This window comes from Oncorhynchus masou, chromosome 12 (genome assembly GCF_036934945.1).
Source record: "Oncorhynchus masou masou isolate Uvic2021 chromosome 12, UVic_Omas_1.1, whole genome shotgun sequence".
Lineage (NCBI taxonomy): Eukaryota > Metazoa > Chordata > Actinopteri > Salmoniformes > Salmonidae > Oncorhynchus > Oncorhynchus masou.
In genome coordinates, this window is record NC_088223.1 from 77,289,211 (window position 1) to 77,307,613 (window position 18,403).

General features: G+C 42.8%; 1 protein-coding gene across 2 annotated transcripts; it reads left to right on the forward strand.

Annotated features, from left to right (window-relative positions):
• Positions 1-13,933: 13,933 nt before the first annotated feature.
• On the forward strand, positions 13,934-16,451 carry LOC135550852 (homeobox protein otx5-like). Of its 2 annotated transcripts, none has more exons than XM_064982021.1 (3): positions 13,934-14,024; positions 14,988-15,163; positions 15,795-16,451. In XM_064982021.1, exons 1-3 carry the CDS (start codon positions 13,934-13,936, stop codon positions 16,449-16,451), a joined length of 924 nt encoding a protein of 307 aa, XP_064838093.1. The 2 variants fall into 2 exon arrangements, with proteins under 2 accessions (XP_064838093.1, XP_064838094.1); XM_064982022.1 differs by having other exon boundaries at positions 15,012-15,163.
• Positions 16,452-18,403: the final 1,952 nt, after the last annotated feature.

The following is an 18,403-nucleotide window of genomic DNA, read 5'->3' on the forward strand; positions in this document are numbered from 1 at the left end:
AGTACGCAGACATCTGCTCATCGAACATCTCGATCCATTCCAAAATCATGGACATTAATATGGAGTTGGTCCCCCCTTTGCTGCTATAACAGCCTCCAGGCCGTGGCTTTTGTGGAGTGATAGGTAATGATGCTTTAAGGGTGTCAGTTGTTGATGTGTGCAGAGGGTCCCTGGTTCGAGCTCAGGTAGGGGCGAGGAGAGGGATGGAAGCAAAACTGTTACACTGGCCCAAACCATGAAAAACAGCCACAGACTATTATTCCTCCTCCACCAAGTTTACAGTTGGCACTATGCATTCGGGCAGGTAGTGTTCTCCTGGCATCTGCCAAACCCAGGTTCATGCGTTGGACTGCCAGAGGGTGAAGTGTGATTCATCACTCCAGAGAAGGTGTTTCCACTGCTCCAGAGTCCAATGGCGGCAAGCTTTACACCACTCCGGCCAACACTTGGCAATGCGCATGATGATCTTAGTCTTGTGTGTGGCTGCTTAGCCATGGAAACCCATTTCATGAAGCTCCTGACAAACAGGTATTGTGCTGACGTTGCTTCCAGAAGCAGTTCAGAACTCAGTAGTGAGTATTGCAACTGAGGACAGATAATTTATTTTACTTTTTTCAGCACCCTGTGGTCCCATTCTGTGAGCTTATCCTCTCTCTCTCCCTCTACCACTTCACAGCTGAGCCATTGTTACTCCTAGAAGTTTCCACTTCACAATCACAACATGTTATATTTAACTAGGCAAGTCAGTTAAGAAGCAATTATTATTTTCAATGACAGCAGGATAACTGCCTTGTTCAGGGGCAGAACAACAGATTTTTTGTTTGTCAGCTCAGGGATTTGATCTTGCAACCTTTCGGTTACTACTCTAACCACTAGGATACCTGCCACCCCAGGGGCAGCTCTTGCAGGGCAGAAATTTGAGGAACTGAGTTGTTGTAAAGGTGGCATACTACAGTGCCTTGCGAAAGTATTCGGCCCCCTTGAACTTTGAGACCTTTTGCCACATTTCAGGCTTCAAACATAAAGATATAAAACTGTATTTTTTTGTGAAGAATCAACAACAAGTGGGACACAATCATGAAGTGGAACAACATTTATTGAATATTTCAAACTTTTTTAACAAATCAAAAACTGAAAAATTGGGCGTGCAAAATTATTCAGCCCCCTTAAGTTAATACTTTGTAGCACCACCGTTTGCTGCGATTACAGCTGTAAGTCGCTTGGGGTATGTCTCTATCAGTTTTGCACATCGAGAGACTGACATTTTTTCCCATTCCTCCTTGCAAAACAGCTCGAGCTCAGTGAGGTTGGATGGAGAGCATTTGTGAACAGCAGTTTTCAGTTCTTTCCACAGATTCTCGATTGGATTCAGGTCTGGACTTTGACTTGGCCATTCTAACACCTGGATATGTTTATTTTTGAACCATTCCATTGTAGATTTTGCTTTATGTTTTGGATCATTGTCTTGTTGGAAGACAAATCTCCGTCCCAGTCTCAGGTCTTTTGCAGACTCCATCAGGTTTTCTTCCAGAATGGTCCTGTATTTGGCTCAATCCATCTTCCCATCAATTTTAACCATCTTCCCTGTCCCTGCTGAAGAAAAGCAGGCCCAAACCATGATGCTGCCACCACCATGTTTCACAGTGGGGATGATGTGTTCAGGGTCATGAGCTGTGTTGCTTTTACGCCAAACATAACGTTTTGCATTGTTGCCAAAAAGTTCAATTTTGGTTTCATCTGACCAGAGCACCTTCTTCCACATGCTTGGTGTGTCTCCCAGGTGGCTTGTGGCAAACTTTAAACAACACTTTTTATGGATATCTTTAAGAAATGGCTTTCTTCTTGCCACTCTTCCATAAAGGCCAGATTTGTGCAATATACGACTGATTGTTGTCCTATGGACAGAGTCTCCCACCTCAGCTGTAGATCTCTGCAGTTCATCCAGAGTGATCATGGGCCTCTTGGCTGCATCTCTGATCAGTCTTCTCCTTGTATGAGCTGAAAGTTTAGAGGGACGGCCAGGTCTTGGTAGATTTGCAGTGGTCTGATACTCCTTCCATTTCAATATTATCGCTTGTTCCTCGGCGCCGACAGAGATGGCCATCTCGCTTCGCGTTCCTAGGAAACTATGCAGTTTTTTGTTTTTTTTACGTGTTATTTCTTACATTAGTACCCCAGGTCATCTTAGGTTTCATTACATACAGTCGAGAAGAACTACTGAATATATGATCAGCGTCAACTCACCATCAGTACGACCAAGAATATGACTTTCGCGAAGCGGATCCTGTGTTCTGCCTTTCAACCAGGACAACGGAATGGATCCCAGCCGGCGACCCAAAAAACGACTTCGTAAAAGAGGGAAACGAGGATGTCTTCTGGTCAGACTACGGAGACGGGCACATCGTGCCCCACTTCCTAGCATTCTTCTCGCCAATGACCAGTCTCTTGACAACAAGGTTGATGAAATCCGAGCAAGGGTAGCATTCCAGAGGGACATCAGAGACTGTAACGTTCTTTGCTTCACGGAAACATGGCTCACTGGAGAGACGCTCTCGGATGCGGTGCAGCCAGCGGGTTTCTCCACACATCACGCCGACAGAAACAAACACCTTTCTGGTAAGAAGAGTGGTGGGGGGCGTATGCCTTATGGCTAACGAGACGTGGTGTGATCACAGAAACATACAGGAACTCAAATCCTTCTGTTCATCTGATTTAGAATTCCTCACAATCAAATGTAGACCGCATTATCTACCAAGAGAATTCTCTTCGATTATAATCACAGCCGTATATATTCCCCCCCAAGCAGACACATCGATGGCTCTGAACGAACTTTATTTGACTCTTTGCAAACTGGAATCGATACATCCTGAGGCTGCATTCATTGTTGCTGGGGATTTTAACAAGGCTAATCTGAAAACAAGACTCCCTAAAATGTATCAGCATATCGATTGCGCCACCAGGGCTGGCAAAACCTTGGATCACTGTTAGTCTAACTTCCGCGACGCATATAAGGCCCTGTCCCGCCCCCCTTTCGGAAAAGCTGACCACGACTCCATTTTGCTGATCCCTGCCTACAGACAGAAACTAAAACAAGAAGCTCCCACGCTGAGGTCTGTCCAACGCTGGTCCGGCCAAGCTGATTCCACACTCCAAGACTGCTTCCATCACGTGGACTGGGACATGTTTCGTATTGCGTCAGGCAACAACATTGACGAATACGCTGATTCGGTGTGCGAGTTCATTAGAACGTGCGTTGAAGATGTCGTTCCCATAGCAACGATTAAAACATTCCCTAACCAGAAACCGTGGATTGATGGCAGCATTCGCGTGAAACTGAAAGCGCGAACCACTGCTTTTAATCAGAGCAAGGTGACTGGTAACATGACCGAATACAAACAGTGCAGCTATTCCCTCCGTAAGGCTATCAAACAAGCTAAGCGTCAGTATAGAGACAAAGTAGAATCTCAATTCAACGGCTCAGACACAAGAGGTATGTGGCAGGGTCTACAGTCAATCACGGACTACAAGATGAAATCCAGCTCATTCACGGACCAGGATGTCTTGCTCCCAGGCAGACTAAATAACTTTTTTGCCCGCTTTGAGGACAATACAGTGCCACTGACACGGCCTGCAACGGAAACATGCGGTCTCTCCTTCACTGCAGCCGAGGTGAGTAAAACATTTAAACGTGTTAACCCTCGCAAGGCTGCAGGCCCAGACGGCATCCCCAGCCGCGCCCTCAGAGCATGCGCAGACCAGCTGGCTGGTGTGTTTACGGACATATTCAATCAATCCCTATACCAGTCTGCTGTTCCCACATGCTTCAAGAGGGCCACCATTGTTCCTGTTCCCAAGAAAGCTAAGGTAACTGAGCTAAACGACTACCGCCCCGTAGCACTCACTTCCGTCATCATGAAGTGCTTTGAGAGACTAGTCAAGGACCATATCACCTCCACCCTACCTGACACCCTACACCCACTCCAATTTGCTTACCGCCCAAATAGGTCTACAGACGATGCAATCTCAACCACACTGTACACTGCCCTAACCCATCTGGACAAGAGGAATACCTATGTGAGAATGCTGTTCATCGACTACAGCTCGGCATTTAACACCATAGTACCCTCCAAGCTCGTCATCAAGCTCGAGACCCTGGGTCTCGACCCCGCCCTGTGCAACTGGGTACTGGACTTCCTGACAGGCCGCCCCCGGGTGGTGAGGGTAGAAAACAACATCTCCACCCCGCTGATCCTCAACACTGGGGCCCCACAAGGGTGCGTTCTGAGCCCTCTCCTGTACTCCCTGTTCACCCATGACTGCGCGGCAACGCACGCCTCCAACTCAATCATCAAGTTTGCGGATGACACAACAGTGGTAGGCTTGATTACCAACAACGACGAGACGGCCTACAGGGAGGAGGTGAGGGCCCTCGGAGTGTGGTGTCAGGACAATAACCTCACACTCAACGTCAACAAAACTAAGGAGATGATTGTGGACTTCAGGAAACAGCAGAGGGAACACCCCCCTATCCACATCGATGGAACAGTAGTGGAGAGGGTAGTAAGTTTTAAGTTCCTCGGCATACACAACACAGACAAACTAAATTGGTCCACCCACACAGACAGCATCGTGAAGAAGGCACAGCAGCGCCTCTTCAACCTCAGGAGGCTGAAGAAATTCGGCTTGTCACCAAAAACACTCACAAACTTCTACAGATGCACAATCGAGAGCATCCTGGCGGGCTGTATCACCGCCTCGTACGGCAACTGCTCCGCCCACAACCGTAAGGCTCTCCAGAGAGTAGTGAGGTCTGCACAACGTATCACCGGGGGCAAACTACCTGCCCTCCAGGACACCTACACCACCCGATGTTACAGGAAGGCCATAAAGATCATCAAGGACGACACCCATCCGAGCCACTGCCTGTTCACCCCGCTATCATCCAGAAGGCGAGGTCAGTACAGGTGCATCAAAGCTGGGACCGAGAGACTGAAAAACAGCTTCTATCTCAAGGCCATCAGACTGTTAAACAGCAACCACTAACATTGAGTGGCTGCTGCCAACACACTGACTCAACTCCAGCCACTTCAATAATGGGAATTGATGGGAAAGGATGTAAAATATATCACTAGCCACTTTAAACAATGCTACCTAATATAATGTTTACATACCCTACATTATTCATCTCATATGTATACGTATATACTGTACTCTATCATCTACTGCATCCTTATGTAATACATGTATCACTAGCCACTTTAACTATTCCACTTTGTTTACATACTCATCTCATATGTATATACTGTACTCGATACCATCTACTGTATCTTGCCTATGCTGCTCTGCACCATCACTCATTCATATCTTTATGTACATATTCTTTATCCCCTTACACTGTATATAAGATATTAGTTTTGGAATTGTTAGTTAGATTACTTGTTGGTTATTACTGCATTGTCGGAACTGGAAGCACAAGCATTTCGCTACACTCGCATTAACATCTGCTAACCATGTGTATGTGACAAATAAAATGTGATTTGATTTGATTTGCACAGTGCTCCTTGGGATGTTTAAAGCTTGGGAAATCTTTTTGTATCCAAATCCGGCTTTAAACTTCTTCACAACAGTATCTCGGACCTGCCTGGTGTGTTCCTTGTTCTTCATGATGCTCTCTGCGCTTTTAACGGACCTCTGAGACTATCACAGTGCAGGTGCATTTATACGGAGACTTGATTACACACAGGTGGATTGTATTTATCATCATTAGTCATTTAGGTCAACATTGGATCATTCAGAGATCCTCACTGAACTTCTGGAGAGAGTTTGCTGCACTGAAAGTAAAGGGGCTGAATAATTTTGCACACCCAATTTTTCAGTTTTTGATTTGTTAAAAAAGTTTGAAATATCCAATAAATGTCGTTCCACTTCATGATTGTGTCCCACTTGTTGTTGATTCTTCACAAAAAAATAAAGTTTTATATCTTTATGTTTGAAGCCTGAAATGTGGCAAAAAGTCGCAAAGTTCAAGGGGGCCGAATACTTTCGCAAGGCACTGTATGATGGTGCCACATTGAAAGTCACTGAGCTCTTCAGTAAGGCCATTCTACTGCCAATGTTTGTCTATGGAAATTACATTACTATTTTATACACCTGTCAGCAACGGGTGTGGCTAAAATTGCCGAATCCACTAATTTAAAGGGGTGTCCACATACCTGTGTATATATTGTCCATATGAGGAAGTCTACTTTGAACAATTGACACAACACATTCACTTGAGGAATAGTGCAGATGGAAAGTTTGGTAACAGAATGACTGTAAAATCTCCCTCAGTTTTTTAAATTTAATGACGTTTTCCAAAAACGGTTAAATATTAACTCAGAATTAAGATTCAAAGATGTCTGCAGAAATAATGGGGTGCCAGGCCAGCTAAGATATGACACCTTGAGTTGTTTAAAAATCTATCAATCAAAAAGAATGACTGTAACAGAATGATATCATGGGTCCTTGATCTGTACTATACAGAGATGCATAATTATCAATGTCACTCTCTTCATGGTGATGTATCCTAAATAAAGGTAGAAACATTTAATATCCTCCTTTGCATGTTTGGGTATTATTCTACATACTGGCTATTATTCTAATGAGCCCCGCCCCCAAACAAGAGCAGATTTGGTTGGTCCAGACCGGACCAAATCTGTACCAATGATAGATGTCTATGTTTCACAAGTTTGGATATCACAGTACAACACAGTAGAGCACAGTACAGTCAGTAAAAAAAGTAGAGTGTAGTATAATATGCTATAGTTCAGTACAGTACATTACAGTAGAGTAGATTAGACTATACTGTACTCTACTCGTGTGCTACACTGTCCTCTACTGTAGGGAACTATATTCTACTCTATTTTTCTTTACTGTACTGTACTCTACTATGCTCTACTGTACTGTGCTGTACTGTGCTGTGCTGTGCTGTACTGTGCTGTACTGTGCTCTACTGCAACTGTGGTTTGTGACTACTATGATTTCCCATTGAGGTCAATTCAATTGAAGTCATTTTTCGGTCACTCTGTTAACATTTATAAAACTAAATATAAATGTCGATATTAATTAATATTGGCAGGGGCCTTTACTTCAACACATTTTTATGTTTGATGTATTTCTAATACCTTTTAAGACATTTTCTATACATGTTTTTTTCACGCCCATTTTTCCATCTGTGTGACGAGATATAAAAGCATTTGCCTATTCCTAATTAATGAAGGCATAGAAAAATGTAACTATGCCTTCATTTCTTAAAAAATAGACACTTAGCTTTCATTTGACACCAATTTTGATATGCTCCTATAAAATTCACATGTTGGTGCTCATGGGTCCTTTTACATGTAAATGACCAGGTACAGAGGCTCTGACATGTTGCCATGTTCCAGTGTTTCTAGAAGAGTCTGTAGGGCTCCTGGGTTGGTGCCAGCTGGTACAGTATATCTCCTGGGTGCAAGGGTAATAGGGGGTTGTTGTGCTGGGCTGCTGGTGGCTGAGCACCAGGTCTTCACATAGGAGATTTGTGTGTGTGTGTGTGTGTGTGTGTGTGTGTGTGTGTGTGTGTGTGTGTGTGTGTGTGTGTGTGTGTGTGTGTGTGTGTGTGTGTGTGTGTGTGTGTGTGTGTGTGAGTGATCGGGGCTGACAGCAGTCTCTGTATTACTGGTTTAGCCAACCCGTTTTAGACAGTGTAATCTGGATTAACCACTGCAGTGTCAGTGGGGACATGGCCCGCACCCTCCTCTACCATCTCTACCCCTTCACCTTCTTCCCTCTCTCCATCCCTCCCTCCATCCCCCCTCCTCACCCCAAATCTTTCCGAGCCCTCTTCCCTCTGTCGCCTTGTTCTTCCTCCCTCCAACTCTCCATCTCTCAGAGTTAGCCTGTTTTTCCCTCCCCTCCTCTCTCTTGTTCTCTTTCTCGATCGCTTTACCTGATTCTCTTTGATCACTTCTGTCTACCTGTCTACCTCCCTCTCTCTATCACCTCATTCCCTCTGTCCTCAATCTGTTTCCATCTCCTTCTCTCTCTAACTGCACCAGGGGGGTGCATGGGGGTTTGGCACATGACAGCATGTGGCCAAGGATTACAGGGGCTCAGTCCTCAATTCCCTAATTGCTCTTGAAGCTACAGAACTATCTGTTCCACAATCTAACATGGCTGACTGCCTGTATCATCTGTATGGCTACAGTATAGACACTGAATACTGTATATGCTGATTGTCAATAAGAAAATAAATGTCAAAGTTTAAAACAGAAGAGGTTTACTATTGGACTTTATCAAATCTTAATTTAGCAAAAACATAATATTTTGCCTTAAAATTATTGTTTTGTCCAAATATTTGTTCACCATGATCTCCAAAAAGACAAAACCCACAACCACGTAGTTAATATTCTCTTGGACTCAACTGTTGACAAACCCCTTGGCACTGACACACACACACACGCACACACACACACACACACACACGCACACACACACATACACAAGGCTCCCAAGTGGCGCAGTGGTCTATGTCACTGCATCTCAGTGCTAGAGGTGTCACTACAGACTCTGGTTCAATCCTGGGCTGCATTACAACCGGGAGTCCCATAGGGCAGCGCACAATTGGCCCAGTGTCGCCCAGGTTAGGGGAGGGGTTTGGCTGGGGTAGGCTGTCATTGTAAAATAAGAATTTGTTCTTAACTGGCTTGCCTAGTTAAATAAAGGTTAAAAAAATAGACATCAACATAAAACAGACATAACAAAATAGCAAACTAAATCTCTCCACCGACACTTAACTAAGTTCTCCCAGTTCCATAAGTCAATGATGTTAGTCCACAAAAACATGGTGGCTGTTCCCACTTAATCATTCCATGAGATTCGTGATTGGTCTTGTCTGTCTCTTTTAAATATTTTCTTGATGTAACTTTTCTTGTTCTGAGTTGCAGGTGCAAAATATATATATTTCCTTAATTTCAGTCTGTGTCTGGATGGCTGTCTGTCTGTACATCTTAACACCTGTCTGTCTGTTTGTCTTTATACTTACATACCATTATGTCTCTTTGTCTCCCTGTCCAAGTTGTCTGTAGAATACTTCTCTTTTTTCTGATAGCTCATTCTCTCTATCCTCTCTCTCTCTCTCTGCCACTGAATGGATTGCTGTCTCTTTCCTGTCTTTATCTGGAGATAAGATACTTTCCAGATAAAGCATATTATGATAGCTAAATCAAATGAGCTTTGTGGGTGTTTGTGAATCTGTGTGTGTGTGTGTGTGTGTGTGTGTGTGTGTGTGTGTGTGTGTGTGTGTGTGTGTGTGTGTGTGTGTGTGTGTGTGTGTGTGTGTGTGTGTGTGTGTGTGTGTGTGTGTGTGTGTGTGTGTGTGTTTTTAAGCTGGTTTATTACAGCTCATGGTAATCTTTTGATGATGGGTCAATGAATATGTGAAATGATTGATTTTATAAATAGCAATTCATTGTTTGATGCACCTGTTCAATAACTGATTGAAAACCTTGAGATTCAATTTAGAATCAAAGTTGAAGCCACAATCCTGAGTTTCAGCCAGGCTATAAACCAAAAATTATACTTTGAATATTTGGGTGACAAGTTGTAATATGCTCATAAAGCATAAATTATATTCTTTGAGAATGAGTATATAATTGGGGACAATTTAACAGAATAAAATATTGCATATTGTGCCACAATCACCTTCCTTTTTAAATCAGGGATTAACATTTTTCTATTAATTACATTTACATTGAACCTTGTGTCACATGAAGGTACGTGTTTGGTTGTGGCTTAATTTGTTTAATTGGTCAAATTATTGTAAAAATGTTAATTGTCAACAATATTGTAAATAAAAATGCAGTTTAGGGAGGCCCACATAACTCTACAAAAAATATATATCTTCCTTGAAAACCTCGAAAAAATAGGTGTTTGTGACAGAACAAACTAAATGAATATGAAATAATTTAACAATTTTGGCACAAAACAAAAAACGAAAGTGAACTGATCAATAAAATATTGGTTCTGAGTATAGTTATTACATCAACGTTGTAATTGGAGGCCAAAGTAATAGAAATATGTGTATCAACTTGAACTCATTTCTCATTGATTTTCAAATTTTAATTAGAAATTGAAATGTTCAATTTTAAGATTAATTTCTGTCTTCTGAAACTGCTTTCGACTTTTATCCAACATATTAGCCCAGCAGATACATTTCTAAAATCTTCAAGATGTTTCCTAATCACACAAAAAAACAAATAATAATATCATATTTCCAGGAGTCATGACACACCCATTTGTGTACACTGATTTAAAACCATATTTTCCGTTCGCATTTGATAGACTGGCACAACAGGTTAGATAAACTGAGCCATTATTAAAGCCCTAAATGTACACTAATGAATGACAATGCAAGTCAATTTATGTGATTAGGAAACACCTGAGGATTTCAGAAATGTATCATGTGTTGGGCTAACATGTTGGATAGATGTCTGACAAGGTTACAGAAGACAGAAATGCAAAAAGTGTCCCACTTTTTCTGAATTCAATATAATATGTCATAGGCCGGCTCATAGCCTGTGGCAAAAATGAGGGGAGGCGAACAACAGGTATAGGCCAATAAAAAAATGTTATTTATTGAAGACAAAACTATGAACTTTAAACTAAGAAAAAGGAATGAGGTGTGGAAGTATCATAATGTAAGGTGTATGTAAAGTGCATGGATGCGTGAATCTGTGTGTGTGAATGACTGAGTGAAAACTATGCAAAACTACAAAAGAACAAACAAAACAGGTTCATACCTGGAGGAGCGGAGAGAGAGAGAGAGGTGATTAGTGACAGTTTAAATACTCTGATCCCAGGTGACTCCATTCACTAACGACCCTCCTCTGCCTGCAGGAGGAACCGCCCCTGCAATGCAGAGGAGGAGCCGTGACAAATAACAAATAACATAATACTTTTGACCTATGAAGAGGAACAGGAGTTCAAGCAGTAGAACATTTGAGGTGCCGGTACTCAGCACTGGTGAGTTCCTGCCAAAATCAAGCACTGACAGTACTACAAGAAAAAATGAACAGGTTATATAGTACTACAAGAACCAGAGCCGGGGGTCCCAAATGTAAACTGGATCTCTTTCCTCCATTGGAAAAGCATATAAGTCTGTCCCAATTTAGCTACTCCATGCTGTCCTACTTTAGTTACTCCATTATGTCCTACTTTAGCTACTCCATGCTGTCCTACTTTAGCTAACTATGGTTAGTAAAGCGGGGCAACTAAAAAAATGACAGAATTACAAAATGTAAACATAATATTGGCATTTTTGTATTTTGATGCACCAGTATAAGTATACACATTTACATCACAATTTGGCACAGCGCATTATTTATGACAGTTTTATAACCTTAACATCATAATGGAAAAAAAGCTGTCACTGATCTTACTGTGTGCTTCAAAAAGCTGTCACTGATCTTACTGTGTGCTTCAGGTGCGAGCTTCCTGTTTTAAGCTTACTCTGTCCCTCTCTATGATGTCACGCCAATAAAGTGAGGCGATTTTGATCATGTGGTTTCTCTGCAAGGGCTGAGTAATAATGTTTTTGATTTTCTCTTGTCAGACCAAGAAATAAACATGCCAGGATTAAGCTGTCACAGTTCTTATGATGTCCCCATCTTTCTGAATTGACCCTATTTTAGAATTTAATGGGAATATTATTTTTGATTCATGCAATATATTAAACATGGACTCAATTCAGTCATTTTGTTTCAATATTATAGGCCTATGGGCCAAATATACTACATGACCAAAAGTATTTGGACACCTGCTTGTTGAACATCTCATTCCAAAATCATGGGCATTAATATGGAGTTGGTCTCCACTTTGCTGCTATAACAGCCTGCACTCTTCTGGGAAGGATTTCCACTAGATTATGGAAAATTCATGCGGGACTTGTTTCCATTCAGCCACAAAAGCATTAGTGAGGGAGGACACTGATGTTGGCCGATTAGGACAGGCTCGCAGTCTGCGTTCCAATTCACCCCAAAAGTGTTCGTCGGGGTTGAGGTCAGGGTTCTGTGCAGGCCAGTCAAGTTCTTCCACACCAGTCTCGATAAACCATTTCTGTATGGAACTCACTTTGAACACGGGGGAATTGTCATGCTGGAACAGGAAATGGCCTTCCCCAAACTGTTGCCACAAAGTTGGAAGCACAGAAACGTCTAGAATGTCATTGTATGATGTAGTGTTAAGACTTCCCTTCACTGGAACTAAGGGGCCTAGCCCGAACCAGGAAAAACAGCCCCAGACCCTTATTCCTCCTCCACAAAATGTTACAGTTGGCACTATGCATTGGAGCAGGTAGCATTCTCCTGGGATCTGCCAAACCTAGATTCGTCGTTCGGACTGCCAGACGGTATGACGTGATTCATCACTCCAGAGAATGCGTTTCCACTGCTCCAGAGTCCAATGGCGGTGAGCTTTACACCTCTCCAGCCGACGCTTGGCATTGCGCATGGTGAGCTAAGGCTCATGTGTGGCTGCTCGGCCATGGAAACCCATTTCAAGAAGCTCATGATGAACAGTTATTGTGCTGACATTGAACAGTTATTGTGCTGACATTGCTTCCAGAGGCAGTTTGAACTCGGTAGTGAGTGTTGCAACCGACGACATACGATTTTTCCGTTCCATTCTGTGAGCTTGTGTGGCCTACCACTTTGCTGCTGCACCATTGTTGCTCATTGACTTTTCCACTTCACAACAACAACACTTACAGTTTATCGGCAGCTCTAGCAGGGCAGAAATTTGATGAACTGACTTGTTGGAATGGTGGCATCATGTGACGGTGCCCCGTTAAAAGTCACTGAGCTATTCAGTAAGGCCATTCTACTGCCAATGTTTGTCTATTGAGATTGCATGGCTGTGCGCTCAATTTTATACACCTCTCAGCAGCGGGTGTGTCTGAAATAGCCGAATCCACTAATTTGAAGGTGTGTCCACATACTATTATATATACTGTATAATGTATGTCTGAGACTATAATGTATAATCTTGTGCCTTGATTTCAAACGTTAAAGAAGAAATGTTTATCGATTGTTGATAAATCGACAGCATTTAAAAAAATACACGGCTAAATATTATTTTTCGCTACAGCACTGAAAATGAATAGTTTGAAAAAAATTGACGGGTTGGGTAAGAAAAATATTTTTCTTTAATTAACCAACCCTTCAACGATTACATTAACTGTAGCCTATACATATAATGTTTATATTGTTTTATGAAAATGTGATAAACGCTGTAAACATGCGATGCCTCCACATGGTCAATTGAAAAAGTAGACGTAACTGCAAAATTGTTTCTAAATGTCTCTCGGAATAAAAGGAACATGTGTGATGGGGTGGGCAGAGACGAGAGAGATAGCGGGAGGAGGGAAAGAGATAGGGAGCGAAAGAGAGAGGGGGAGAGAGAGATGGGAAGGAGGGGTTTCTATGAGTCCACGTCGTCCCTCTAATTAGCTCACAGTGTCTGTAAAATAAATCAGTGTAGTGGCTTCACCCCCGCTCAACTGCAGCACGCGCCCCTTCACCTGCTCCTAGCGCGCCAAAACAGAAGGGTCCGCGCGATCTACCTTGACATAAACTGAGGCGCGCAATTGTCACAAGGAGCGCACTCGAAATGTTTGGTGTTTTCGACAAATCAGTAAAGTGAGAAAGAGTAAGAGTAAAAAGAAAGAAAGGCAAAGAACTTTCCGATATATCCTTGTCACTTTTACGCACTTGGCGAGGTTGACTTGAAGCGAGACCTAAACTTACCGACTAAGAGGGACTGGTTGGAAATAGCAAAGTCTCCCAAGAACGTCCGGTCGTGTGTGTCCATTCAGAGAGACGACCAAGTGAGCGAGAAGGCTTAAAATCTCGACGCGAGGATGATGTCCTACATTAAGCAACCCCATTACGCCATGAACGGGTTAAACATGCCTGGGATGGACCTGCTACACACCACGGCTGGATACCCATGTGAGTATAGCAATACTACCACTTTTTTTCTCATTACCAATGTTTTTTTATTTAGTTTTTTTATAGCCTACATTGGCTAAAGATGAACGCGGCTCATGCGTAAAACAGTGGGCAATGCATGCTTAAAGTCCATGCACCATAAATTGTTCAACCCCGTTAATAATGTATTACAACATAACATAGTTTACTAATAACAATAACTACAACAACAACAACAAGAATAGTATCAACAATATCAATAATAATAGATTATTCCGTGACTGGTTCCATGACAATAACCTATTCAACAAAGGGTAGGCTAGTGTCAGATAACAGCGATTCCTAATCAAAAAGAAAATATGAAATAATTGTGAGCATTGAAAATAATAGAGAATTAAACAAAAACCATATCTATAGACAATGATGACAGTTCAGCGTAAACCTAGTCCAAATTGGCTAAATGTGAGAGTAGCCTGGTCCTTTACAGTCGGCTATGCATTTCTCGGTCAAAATGTTTATTTTTGCATCTGCCATTACCATCATCACCAGTTGTAACACCTGTTCAACTTGCAGACAGACAATCACCATTTAGCTAACACACATCTTCCCATATATGGGCACAGTTTTTAAGTCAGGAGTATTCCTTTTCACAAAGACCTGAATTTTCCTATAGTTTTCTTTCTTTTTTCTTTTGCCTTTTTTCTATTACTAGGCTAATACCTGCTATGACTATTTTATGACTACGAATATCTCAAAATACCATAATGATCATAGAAACTATATGACTGCACAATTACTTATTGTCTTATAGAGAGGTGTCATGGGGGGGTACGAAATCAATACCACTGTTATCAACACATATACAAAACCTTTCCAATGAACTGTAGGCCTAATGAAATGCAATGTGAATGTCAATCACTTTGAGCACTGAGGAGTGCTGCTGTCCATTAATGCCATTCCATCATTACCATTATTATCACACAGTCTCTGTGTCTCTGGATTTCTCAGCCACCCCACGAAAGCAGCGTCGCGAGCGCACTACCTTCACACGCACTCAGCTGGATATCCTGGAGGCCTTGTTCTCCAAGACCCGCTACCCAGACATCTTCATGAGGGAGGAGGTGGCCCTCAAGATCAACCTCCCCGAGTCACGCGTACAGGTACGGTGTAATGTGAATTTTTATAAAATATTTAGTCAGACATGGCTCTTTCTATAAGTGGTTCTAGTCTCATCTTCTCGTCTCACCAACAGGTGTCTATATGACAATGTAATGGATTTAGAAGTACATTGAGAGTAGGCCTATGCAGGTTATGCAGTTAGTGTAATTTACATCTATGCATGTTATCAATTGGGGCTCCTTTCAAGTTATAACAACATGGACAGTTGAAGAAATACCTACACAATCGAAACAGTGTTACAGTATTGTTGTTGTGGTAAACAAAAATGGCGTCCACCCTCATAGGTAAGAGAGTGCTCTCAGATGGAAGAATACAATTCACCAGTATTGTGGTAAGGACTGTAGAAGGACAAGTACTGAATGCTCTATACAGATACATCCCCCACCTGTGACAGTTTGGCTCACAGTTCTATCTGGTACAAAAACTGTTTTTGACAGTTGCATTATATCACAGAGTATAGGTGCACATTGGCATAGTGACAGATATATCAACAATGATGTAGTAACATAGTGCCATCTTCCCACCAAACAACTTACTATCACCATCACAGTTTTTACACATATTGTCTGTCTCTATGCTAAGTAGCTGTGTTGTGTGTCTCTGTTTCTGCAGGTGTGGTTCAAAAACCGCCGCGCCAAGTGCCGCCAACAGCAGCAGCAGAGCAGCGGCCAGTCCAAGCCCCGCCCGCCCAAAAAGAAGACATCGCCCGCCCAGGACCAGCCCAGCGCCGGCCCAGACCCCTCAGCCAACAACCCCTCTGGTTCCTACAGCCCCTCCTCAGCCCCATCGGACCCCTCCCTGCCGCCCAGCGGCAACAACCCTGGCAACGCAGCCGTCTCCATCTGGAGCCCGGCCATCTCACCACTCCCTGACCCTCTGGCCTCTTCGGCGCCTTGCATGCAGCGGCCCTCTGCCTACCCGATGAGCTACGGCCAGCCGCAGGCCTACGCCCAGGGCTATGCCCAGGGCTATGCCGGCACCTCCTCCTACTTCACGGGCCTGGACTGCGGCGCCTACCTGTCGCCCATGCATTCGCAGCTGTCGGCTAGCGGTGCCCTCAGCCCCATCACCGTGCCCTCAATGGGGGGTTCGCTGAGCCAGTCACCCGCCTCGCTCTCCTCCCAGGGCTACGGCACGGCCGCCTCGCTGGGCTTCACCTCCGTCGATTGCCTGGACTACAAAGACCAGCAGGCCTGGAAGCTGGGCTTTAGCACCATGGACTGCCTGGACCACAAAGACCAGAATTCCTGGAAGTTCCAGGTGCTGTAGAGAGAGTGGGAAGAAGAAGAAAAAGAAAAAGAAGAAGAGGAAGAAGAAGAAGAAGAGGGAGAAGTTGTGAATGAATAAGGCTCTCGCCAGATATACAGTCAATCAAATACAATCAAATGATTCTGACTGAACACTTGTTTTTTTCTCTCTGTTTCTCGTTTGTATGCTTGGTTTTTACAACCCCTGTAGAATGTGTTTTCTATTCAGGGGAGAGAGGAGAAGAGAGACCAGTGGACATTATTGATCCCTCCTGACTGCAGGATATCAGATCCATTTACTTTCTCATGCAGTAGAAGGGAAGGATGCCCCTGAGGATCATACTACTGTATGGGAAAGACTCGCAGATAGAAACTGATTTAAACACACACCATGGTTCAGATGCATTGATTGGTCTGTGATGGAAAGACATCCTCAAGAGAATTCTACTGATACAACCACGCTAAACTCAATCGTTCCTCTGATGTTTTTTCTGCTGTTGATGGCTTGAGTTTTGTTTTCAAGAAACACAACAATAGATCAAATTTACAGAGCTTTGATACTCTCTTAGTCTCTCTCTTTTTTAGTTCTGAAAGACCGTCAGTGTTAATTTGAGTTTAGTCATTGTTATTCTATGTTACAATTTAGATTTTCATTTGGTTACTTTTAGGCTTTTGGAGCTAACGTGTTACCATGGTGTTAGGCTAGCATCATTGCTATTATATTTTGATGGAGAAAAAAAATGGTATGTTTTGTTGTGTGAAATATTAGAGCTAACTTTTAATCTACATTTATGCTCAGCAAACATTATTGTGATTACAAGTTTGAGTGACATTTTGGATTCACAATTTAAAGGAAGTGATCAGGTTTTTTCAAACGTACTGTACATCATGTATTGGTATTCAGAATCGAAATTAGTTCAGTTCAAGGACATGATTGACCCCGAACTAAACAAGTGACCAGTTAACTTCTGAGGATAACAGTCACCATGTTGTTCGTTCGTTAGCTATGGTTTCTATTGTGTTTCCACCTTGGCCCACATGGCTCTCCAGTGCATCTTGCTATCGGTTATTTTTGCTCATCTGATTCTAGAGTGGCTCAATCCTCTTACCCTCCCTTCGGCAATGTCCTAAGTGAATTAGTCAGGATTACCCCTCTGTCCCTTCTTTCCTTCTCTCTATCTCCCCATCATTCTTTCTGTCACCGTCTTTCTGTCTTTTTCCCATTTCTGTAACTCTTTATCCTCTCTCCCTCTGTCTCTTTCCCCACCTCTGCCTCTCACTTCTCACTTTCCCTCAGTCAGTGAGTGACATATAACAAGAGGAAAACTGCTGATGCACAACCAAGTTTCAAAATTGCACCTTGAGTATTCTACTATTCTAACTTTCAACAGTAAATTGAGACCATGATTTAGTTCCGAAAATGTTTGTTTTTGGGGGTTTTTAAGTACAGAGGTCTGGAACTCAGTGTCCTCATATGTAGCTATGGCCTTGGTCTCTTTCCCTGTTTGTTTGTCTCTCCGTCTACATGTCTCTCAATCTTCTGCACCAATGGTCTCAATCACTTCTCTTCTCTCTGAACAGGCAAAGTATACCATATACTCTATAAAAAGGTCGACGCCCTTGATGATAATGCTATATGGAAAAGACTTACCTAGAAACTAATTTGAAACACTCTGACCATGGTTAAAACATATTAATTCAAACTCTGCTATCATGGAGGACAATGTAATTACTTCCCCTTTCTTTCCTTTCACTAATGTCAAAAACAATCAAGGCTCGGGTACAGTACCTTCTTCCTATGTGCAACCCCTCCCCTCCAGCACATCTCTTCTCCCCCATCCCTACCAGTCTCTTACCCCCCATTTGCCTCCCTCCACACACCCACTACTCCACCTCACCCTCCTCTTCTGACAACCCAGTAATCCCTTGTTGACCTGGTTACATGCCATGTAATTTGACTTCAAGTGGAAAATA

Coding starts and splice junctions, on each gene's coding strand:
- LOC135550852 (XM_064982021.1), top strand. CDS start 13,934: ATGATGTCCTACATTAAGCAACCCCATTACGCCATGAACGGGTTAAAC. Junction 14,025..14,987: donor CACCACGGCTGGATACCCAT/GTGAGTATAGCA, acceptor ATTATCACACAG/TCTCTGTGTCTCTGGATTTC. Junction 15,164..15,794: donor TCCCCGAGTCACGCGTACAG/GTACGGTGTAAT, acceptor CTGTTTCTGCAG/GTGTGGTTCAAAAACCGCCG.